The sequence below is a fragment of the Poromitra crassiceps genome, assembly GCF_964638095.1.
Source record: "Poromitra crassiceps genome assembly, chromosome: 9".
Lineage (NCBI taxonomy): Eukaryota > Metazoa > Chordata > Actinopteri > Beryciformes > Melamphaidae > Poromitra > Poromitra crassiceps.
Genome location: NC_139630.1, coordinates 38,927,387 through 38,937,939, shown reverse-complemented (window position 1 = coordinate 38,937,939; position 10,553 = coordinate 38,927,387). Strand labels below are relative to the sequence as shown.

General features: G+C 44.0%; 1 protein-coding gene across 1 annotated transcript in view; it reads right to left on the bottom strand.

Annotated features, from left to right (window-relative positions):
* Positions 1-6,277: 6,277 nt before the first annotated feature.
* The window catches only part of ches1 (checkpoint suppressor 1), a 74,771-nt gene continuing 70,495 nt past the window's right edge, over positions 6,278-10,553 (bottom strand). Inside the window, exon 5 of the mRNA XM_083643488.1 lies at positions 6,278-9,645. Coding sequence (XP_083499614.1) covers positions 9,045-9,645 — 601 coding nt within the window. The 3' untranslated portion in view covers positions 6,278-9,044. The remainder of the gene's footprint in view (positions 9,646-10,553) is intronic.

Below are 10,553 nucleotides of genomic sequence, written 5' to 3'. Positions count from 1 at the left end.
CGCCAATTCTCAATGGCTTCCTTGTTTTGCTCGGGACGAGTCGGGAGTACAAAAAACTTAAATTGGTGATTGATGATTTGTTGTCCGTGCAGCCCACCACATAGTCTCAACGCCAGACCCATGAGAGTTCTTCTTACACTGATGCGTTACTGCATGCTGCAGAGCTCTCTCTGGGTCTGGGACACTTACCCTCAGCCGGCTGGTTATGGGAGGGAACCGTTCACTTGGCCAGTCATATGCCACTGGTGGATTCAGTCCTCCCCAATCAGTAACGACTTTGCGATCAGATGACACGGGAGGCGCAGCCCATTTTTCGAACCGCTCTCTTATCGGTGCTACGACCTGTCACTCATTCAATTTCAACGCGCCTTAAAAAACCAGCAGTGGCTGTGAACTGGCACAGACTCACTTATATAGTATGCAGAGCGCAGCGATTCAATGTAATATTTGAGTCTGGGGAGAGACTACCCACCACACAACAGCTTTTAACTATGTTTAATTAAAGGAATATGACGCTGGTATGTGGAAGTGAACGGGGAGCTTTCCCCCGTGATGGGCGTGGCCTATTTCATGCAGTGTCTCTATGAGACTTGACTGGACTTGCCCCTCATAAGAACTATGAACTCCGGATCAGGTGAGACTTGAGACTTGATTTGGACTCTATAGCTCAAAGACTTAATACTTGATTTGGACTTGCAAAAATGACTTGTGAGCATGTCTGGGTGCACTCCTTCAGCCTAATGATCCAAACCACCAGGCTCCTGCAAGACAGGGCCAGGAGAGTGGAAGGGTCGTCACTTGTCACACACTCCGTAAAAATGGGGTCCCACTGGGAACCCTGAAACACAAAACCACTAGTCTACAAAATGAAACATGTCAGGTGTCAGAGGGCACACTATCCCATACCTTCTGGTTCTGCCCTTCACTAATGGGATTCTGAGCCAAAATATTTGACTGGTACTCTAAGGCCTACAAAATAGCCCTTAAGCCGGAGGCAGAACTCACCATTTTCGGCTGCTCGGGCTCGGAGTCCTCTTTGACCTTCCCTACAGCTGTGCGACAGTCACTTACATAGGGGGCAACTGTTGCTAAAAAAAACGAATTTTGAAGGAATGGAAGTCCTCTTCACCTCCTTTCCAACTGTGGTTGATGGACATGATATCTGTTAGATGGATGGAGAGACTTACTTAGGTTTCTGAGGACCAACTCAATTAAAAAGAGTTCCTGACCAAGAAATCTCTTCACCAATGTGTTTGTAAAGCTGTCTACTAAGACGTATGAAAAAGTGTTGTTGTTTTTCCAACTCCTCTAGGAAAAACCATGACAGCTGCTGGGGTACCCGGAATCTTATACGGGTAAAATTGAAAATCATAATTCTGCCTTAAGGTTGTGACGGGTCAAAAACTATGGGTTTTTCATGATTCTGAATCGATTGCAAGCATTTGTTTGGCACCAAAATCTCTCCTTGTCGAGAGAGCGGCCACGCCCACCTTTCCTGCTGATGCGGTTGTCCACTTGTCTGTACAGAAAACACCTCTCCACAATTGTTCTTGATTCACACTTTACTGCTGTTCATGCACTTTAAACTTTTAATTAAAATAATCCTGTCCTGTTTTTTTTGCATTCGCCTTTTCATAAAACTTTAATACATTTTAAACTAGAATGGCACTTGGAGAGCGCAGACTTCTGCCAAGGCCAATAGTCCAGTGTGCTATGATATGTACATTTTGTGAGTCGGATCAGAGCGGTTCCAAAATGTAATGGGTTCTTCCTTGGCCCCCTGCTGCACCCTTCCATGAAGTTCAATTAAAATTGGCCCAGTAGTTTTTCCCCTAATCCTACCAACAAATAAACAAACAAAAATTGTATTTAATTTTTTCGTGTGGGGGACAAAAGTTTTTTTTTTTACCTTTTTATCCCCCACATGAACTTGTGGCACAGTGGCAGAGTGGGACTGCTTTGTGTTCCAGACTTCCATCAGTGTCTAAACAATTACTCTTGTTGGCCTAATAGGGTCAGTACCATTAAGGTCACAAATATGTTGAACTCAAAAGCCATATTTCAGACACCACTGGTGGTATTTCTTTTTGCTAACAACTAGGTCTATGTAGTGTCCTCTAGAGAGAGAGTGGCGTCAGCGGAGGACCAAAATGCGAGACTCATTAGCCAATGAACAGCCAGGAATGGGTCTCGCGCTACTTTTGCATGCTAAAATAAAGCTCATAATGTACAATTTGATTCAAGGGGAGAAAAACCATTTCAGAGTACAACACAAACTCTATTTTGCTGCAACTCGACAGTGCTGCTTAATCCAGGACCTTACTTCCTGGAACTCTTGAGACTAAAAAAAATGGTCCATTGGAGTGAATGGAGATGTCGGGACTCTTCTATCTACACGGCTCTGGGTCTATGGTGTGGAAGTTGTTATCCTTGTGTCACAAAGCTACAAAATAATGAAATGCTAAGTTAAGTAGGCTATGGCTCGCAAATGTTTTTTTACAGCTTCAAAACCAATCAGAAGCCACCTCAGCAAATAAATAAATGCTTAATTGCCTATGTGTGCCTATGTGTGCCTATTGCCTATCATCAGTGATGTCATAAGAGCAATTGTGATGTTGTCAGTGATGCGAAGTTGACATTGGATGATGTTCAGCGAGTGACATCACTGATGATGTCACAATCCCTATGGCATCATCAGTAATTGAGAGAGTAATTGTGTCATCAGTGATGCGAAGTGGAGCAATAGACCCTTCTCACGGGGGCCATTTTGTGTCGAGAAGCCAGGGTAAACACAGGTGCAAGCAAAACACTAATGAGGGTTTCCAAATTCCAATCATGGAAGTTGGAAACCCTCATTAGTGTTTTGCTTGCACCTGTGTTTACCCTGGCTTCTCGACACAAAATGGCCCCCGTGAGAAGGGTCTATTGTGCGCTGCGCATGCCAACAGAGCAGGCGAGGCCATGCAGCAGCCGAGCTGGGGCCGTGATGATGTCATAGGTATTGTGACATCATCAGTGATGTCACAGAGGCCGCGCAGCGGCGAGCCTAGGCATGTAAAAGTGTGTGCTAGGCGGAGACTGTCTGAAAGCAGTGTGTTTACACATTCTCTAAACTCACATTTGATTTCAACAATGTGAAAATCACTGGTCCAGTTTTGACAAAACTTGGAGGGATGTTCATTCCACATTTTGGCACTGTGTTCGCGCACTAAATTATATGCCCTATGAATTGGCCTGATGGGGACACTATAATAAAGGTCAGAATTGCACATTTTGAAAAGCCATAACTGCTGCACGACCGCTCCAAATCTGCTTCAACTTGCATGATGCATACTGAGTAGCCCAAAGTTTCAAGGGCAGAAGAGGTTTACTTATATGTTTAGGTTACTTAGATTTTTTTACACCAGTAATGTTAATTTTACTCTGACTCAAGTCAGAGTGGTGCCTATACGTGTTTGTGTGCTCACCTATGCTTCTAAAACAAATGTCCATGCAGTAACTCAGTTGTTCCACAAGAGTGTGATCACACTACATATCACAACACCAGGGGCAAGATCTCATTTTCTCATTCCATGACACACACACACACACACACACACACACACACACACACACACACACACACACACGCACGCACGCACGCACACACACACACGCACCCACACATGCATGCACACGCACACGCACGCATGCACACACACACACACACACACACACACACGCACACACACACACACACACGCGTGCATGCGCACGCACACGCGCGCACGCGCACACACACACACACACACACACACACGCACACACACACACACACGCGCACACACACACACACACACACACACACAACCCATTGGCTTTGCATATAAAGGTGTGAGTATTTTACATAAAATTCAATAATGGGGAACTTATGTGAATCTTTGGACGAAGCATGTCCATAAGTCTTGTCTGTAATCAAAAATATGCCAGTCTTGACCACCGGGGGAAAATTCCCCAAAACCATAAAGCTTTGCAATAAATGAGAGCTGACAAGAGAGCCTTACCTCCACTTCTGTCTCCATGGAAACTTGCCTCAATGGTCATTCTGTGGATATGGATGATATGGCCACGGAACACACAGCTCTGCATCAATCCTCTTAATAGCCTACCTCAATCGACCTTCTCTAAAATGGTGTGTGAACGCCATAACCGCAGAATTCATTTGATTCATTTCACTGGGAGGAAATTACAGGCCTACCTCACATTGACTAGGATGTGCTTTTGAATGAATGTGTAACCCATTTCTTTATCACAGTGAGGGGGGGGGAAACATCTTTAAAATTCAACTGGTATGACAGAAAGTGATTTGCAGACTGGTGTGCAGCAGATGGGCACGTCTTCCACGGTGAGGTGTGAACAGATATATGCCGTGTTATCTAAGGCATTGAGTCTCACTCTCAGTAACTGAGTAGTATGATGCCCCCTAAAGATGTAGAGAATGCACCCCCCCCCCCCCACCACCACCACCTTCCCCTTTCTTTGCTGTAGTTGCATAGCAACAGAGGAGCTGCTGCTAGCTCCAGTTGTGTTGGTGGTGGGAGCACGCAGCACGGGGAGGCACTGGCTCGTGATTAAGCCCGTCTCGGCTTCAATTATGAATGGGCTTCCACTGTCACATGGCTCCAAAATGGCAGCGCTCAGATTGATAAGGCATTAAGGAACTCTATGGTACACTTAACTCTTTGACTTCTTTCCCTGAGGGGCACGCACAGTTTGACTTTAATCAGAAGTATTGGACTTAGATGATTAGAGGAAGTAAATGAATAATTAACTGGAGGAAGAAGCCTGGTTATGATAAGACCCTTGTTGATGGGAATATGTGAGGTTAATGATTGGGGTCAGTCTGGAGAGCAAATTAAAGGCGCTCCAGTCTCACAATGCTCGCACTTTAACAGGAAGTGGGGGTAACTGTGTATGGATGTGCTGTGTTGTGTCTTGTGTTGAGGTGACAACCTGAAGGGGGACGAGAGCTGAGAACCAGTGACATCTTCCTCGATGACACAAAATATTAAAGACCCCCTTAAGTCAAACATGAGTTTTTCTTCTTGTTCCTTCAGGTGGATGTCTGCGCTTCACTGTGCAGAATGATGCCTGTGCAGAGTTTGACACTAGAAGGCTGTTCTCACAATCTGAAAGTGGAAAGTTTCTCTGAGTTCACTGAAAAGGCGATTTTCAACCCGCATGATTCGTGACATCATGAATACTGGAGCCAATCCCTGTCCAGTATTCAGCAGCAGTTAAAGTCGTTGTTTGTATGCTGTGATTGGATAGTTATGTTCTAGTTTGATAATCCTGATTGGTTGCTTTGGAACTTTTAAGTCATTTTAAGGATTTTAACAACATAAACTTTTTGTGTGGGAAAACCCATCAGACAAATTATTATTCAAAGTATTTTATATCTATCTTAAAACACGACTTTATGGGTCTTTAAGTCTTTGCCATATTTAACTAGACATTTTAGTTGGAAAAATTGGTTAAATGAAATATCTTATTTGATCAAAGTATTTAAAAAATACAGCCAAACTAATCTTCTGCAACTTGTATTTTTTATTATTGCAACCAACTGGAAGACAATACATCACGTAAACATCATTGTAGTTTTTCAGAAAAATGGAAAACAAAATAAAACAACATTTATATATATTTTTTGCCACGGTATTGGACAACGTTGATATTTACATGTAGTGATGAAATAGTTTGAAATCGTTCTTTGGCAATATGATTGCACAATAAGGAGAGAATTGAACATTTATTGAAAAAACCAACACCTGGGTGCACTCTGCATCACATCTCAGATCAATAATAGTTTTGCATTTTGACATCGCTAACCTATGGCTTTCAAATACTCAGCTCATACAGTCACCAAAAATAACGGCAGTATTGTAGGTATTTTTGTCAGAGGGAAAACAAAACACAAAATTAAAACGCTCAGAAAAACATCAAAAAATAAAATGCAACCATATAATAATAGAGCACTGCACTGTATGTTTGGCAGGTTTGAAAGAAAAACACTTGTTTTGTTTTTTTTGGGAGGGGGGGGGGCATTTTCAGGCAGTGAAGTCTTTTGATTTAGATGTCCTACTTTGTGTGTGTTGCTGTGTTTTTCCAGGACTGGTGGGTCAGTAGTTCATCTTTCCTGCATGTCACTGAGTCAGAGGGGAAAAAGGTGGTTGCTAAAGCAACACATTCTCTCCTCGACATGCCTCTTGCCGACTGAACATGTTATTAGTCACCACAACAGTGGTTTGTTACTGCTAATACAGCAGAGTGCTTGACCTGGGGTGCGGGGGGCACTCGAGACGGATATCAGACCAACAGACGGATGGCACACAACAAGGACACAGACATAGTCTCCTTGAGGCTTTTTTCTTCTTTTTTTTAACGTTGGCATGGATACCATACACAATGCAATGGCAGTGATGCATGCTACAGGTGGCAAAAGACTGTACCAATGGATGGGATTTGAGAAATGTCTGCGTTTGTTTGCCTGCTTGGTTCACTGACAATCACTCAGCGTCTATTCAGCTTCAACAAAAGCTTGTCTGACTCCGCTGCTACGCCATTGCACATAATCTCCAACCAAACGCAACCCATGATTCCTTCTACGAAGAGTTTTTTTTGCGTGTGCATTGGGTTGATCCAGCTACACTGTATTTTATATGTACTGTATCTCTGGAAGTTGGGGAAGGAAATAATACTTTAATGCATTCTTGTTGGCAGTGCAATAAATGTAACATGTCAGTTTTGACACAAAGAATGTCAAAACTCACTACTGCCCCCTGTCGATTTCAATCAAGTCAGTTTTCCATGACCATAGGTGAGATACACATGCATACGTGTACAGTGAGCCTTCTTAATAGGTACCCTTTAGCAAAAAGGTTTAAAAACTCAGATCTCCAGGTTTGGCCCTTGAAATAAACACGTGTTAACAAGAGTTAACAACATGGAGGTGTAAATAAGAAAACACTTTTTTCATTTAAACCATCTCCTCCATTCCTCTCTCTTTTATATTCTCAAGTGGATTTTTTTTTTTTTTTTTTTTTTTTTTTAGATATGAGGTTCCTTCAGGACAAACAACAAATGCAGTTTCCCATGCCCAGCTCTTCCATACATTTACACTGATCAATGCCGATGGAAAATAAGGACACATATACATTTACATAGAGGAGAAAATAACAATACTGTCATAAATAAAGACAAGAAACATTCTGTCAAAACATGTCAGAGACATGACAACAGAGGTATTGAGGGCAGGCAGGCAGGCACAATGTTAAAGGGTGTGTGTTCCTGGACACGCAAACTCACACACTACAGACATGTTTTGGATATAACACTGGGATTAACATTGAACACCTATATCACTGTACAGGCAGAAGAAGACTGAAGCTCGCCCCTAAGAGGTGATTCAGCTGGCCTATGTAGCTTGAATTGAAGCCCAGAGGTGGCACCCTCGGGTCCCCATTTGCAGAGTGAACCCCCACATTCCTCCCTGAAGATGTGTCTTTGAAAGCCCGCTCAGAAGGGAAACAAAAAACAAACAAAAAAAACCAACATCAATTCAAAAAAGGATTCAAAATAAAAATTGAAACATAATCAAGGGTATAAGAATTGGCGGCAAAACTTTTTTTCTTTCCTCTAGGATCAAGGTTTATATGAAAATAAGTCATGCTTCATGCTAAATACATTGTTTATCTTACACGATCTTTGAATAAAAAAGATTTGCTTTTTATCTTATTTACAAGCACCCATGCAATATAACTGAGAAAGTCCTGCAGGTCAAATTGCTTCAATTAAGAAAGGAAAAAAATAAAATATTTTCTAACCTTTTTACAGAGTTGTCCACATGGGACAAATTGCTTATATCTTTATGAGGGTAGAGTGAGGGTAAACAGATACGAACAGAAATCTAAACCCACAGTTTATGTATATAGTTCTTTGACGTTTGTAAAATGAATAGGCAGGTGTGGTAGCTACTGGTAGCTACTATATCTATACCAGGTGTCTACGTCTATGGACAGAAGTACTGGAAAAGTTTTAGGGACGTTTACATTATGGAACAACAACAACAAATGAAGGAGATATTGCCTCAGACCCGGCACACTATCCATCTCTATGATGATAAACATGACCATATTTTTTTCTTTTTTTTTAATATAACTATTCTTAAATACTATGAGTGCTCTTGAAATAAACCATGTCTTTACCCATAATGCATCTATTATAAGTGGCGTAAAATAATCTGAAGTGCATGAATATATCACATTGGGTTTTACAATTATTTTGACACTTAAAGTCTTGTCTCTACTCGACTGGTAGCTCTCCGACTTTACTATGCCTTCTGTTTTAGTTTTTTTTTAGCTGTCATATCGGCTACATGGAGCAACCTGGTGGCTTATCTTTGGCACAGTCTCACATTTGTGCTCGTGGATGTAGAGAGTGATGCGAGTGAGCGGCCAAGAGTGCTCTAAGACTGTTAAATAGGCTGTTCTCATTGGCCCCGGCTGTCCTGCTGCTGGCATCACTGCAAGATTGCTACAGATTCACATATAACAAACAGATAAGACAAACAAGCCATCTTCTGTTCATATACGCTCCGCGATGTGACTCCGTTTTGTCACGTCCGACCCGTCCAAATTAGTGACAAAACATGCTTTTTTATGGCTTTCATCCCCTTTTAAACGACAAAAACAACAAAGACACATGAGAAATACCCATTGATGTTAGTGTTGCTGAACATGTAGGAAAACAGAGATTTCTGATATTGCCACAAATAAGTAGGATTCACCTAATGCCCTGCAGAAAGATAGAGATAGAGGGAGATGAGAAGTGTCCGTTGAGACTAATGCTTTAGTAACGTTACCTGTTGGCCTGTGTTTGTGCATGTATCCGTGTGTGTGTGTGTGTGTGTCATACTGCATGTGTGTATGTATGTATGTGTTTGCATGAATATGTACTTTATGTGCGTCTCTATGTATTATGTGTGTTTGTCCGTGCATGTATTTGTCTTAGTTTCTCAGGGCCTCTTTCGTCGTCTCCTTCTGGCCCTTGGCGGTGCGGTTTGTGATGTTGTTGAGGCAGGCTCGGACCCCCGCCAGGTGGAGCAGCGACCCCGCCGCCTCCTTCATCTCCTCGTCGTCGCTCTCCGGCGGCTTCTCCACCGCCGTCGCCGCGCGCCGCTTCTTCAGCGGCAGCGTGTCGCTGACGCCCCGCACTCGGTTTTTGGTCCAGGGCGTTAAGCTGCTCCCCGGCAGCGTGCCGCCCGCTCCCGCCGCCGCTCCCGCTCCCCCTCCCGCGCACCCCAAAACTCGTCTCTGTCCCCGCGCGGGCTGCCCCCCGCAAACGTAGGTGGCGGCGCCGCCGGCGGTGGCCGCCGCGTGCGGGTCCAGCGGGATCTCCCGCGGCTCGGGCTTCACGTCCGATTGGATCTCCACGGCGATGATGTCGTCATCGTCCAGCGGGGAGGAGGGGGCCTGGGAGGAGCACGGTCTGCTGGGGGACTTGGCCGTGCTGTAGTTGTGGTCCTCCTGGAGGTCTTCGCCGCAGGGCGGGGGCGAGTAGCACGACGGGCTGTCCTCTCCTCGGCTTAGATAATCTCCCAGGGCCGATCTGTAGCGAGCAAGGACACAGAGCGGGAGAGAAAAGTGTTACTCCTGCTGTCAGACCGCCAGCCAGGTGGCCTGCCTGGATGGGCTGCACACTCCACTGAAGCCTTGCCCCATTTTGGTATGCATCCGCTGGCCAGAAAGCAAAAAAGGTTAGGTGATAATCTATCACACTCAAATAGTCCCCCAGGCCTGATCTGCATAATTCCGCTGTCAGACTCAAACCTTGTATCTCCAAAGCGTCAGCCTTTTAGGAATGAGGAAAAGCGGCCTCATTTTGAGATTGCCGCCCATGCATTTTTCTAAAGGATACAGTGCTTTTTGACTAGGTCTCGTGCTCCCTACGGTCCTGCAACCTGCTCAGCACATAATAGGACCTCGTAAAGGTTCAAGTCAGAACAACATCACACAATGACGCGTCTGCAGTGAAGCTATATAACCATTTTACACTAGACATCAGCTACAGTTCTTACACATCAAATCACCAATACTTTTGTTTTGCCCCTTAGTGAAAAGATACTTTTCTCTGTAAGACATTAAGGACATTAAGGGTATTCTGACACTCTATAAATCAAAAGCAGCTGTAGCCGGCTGCCCTGTCGCCTGGACATCTTCCCCTTCCAGAATGAAAGGGTGAGCATATTCATATGTGGGAAGAAAAACAAGCGCCCCTCGCAGTGATCAAATATTCACTGCATACCTTTAGTGAGCCTTTGGGTATGTTTCATTCATTATGCGCTGTGGGCCACCATACTCTTATGCTCATGTGATGGATGTGCATGTCCATGCTTGCTCCCAATGTTCTTTGAATCACGAGGCTTCTCACACTAATAAACGTGTGTGTGTGTGTGTGTGTGTGTGTGTGTGTGTGTGTGTGTGTGAGTGTGTGTGTGCGTGAGACCGTTCTATAAA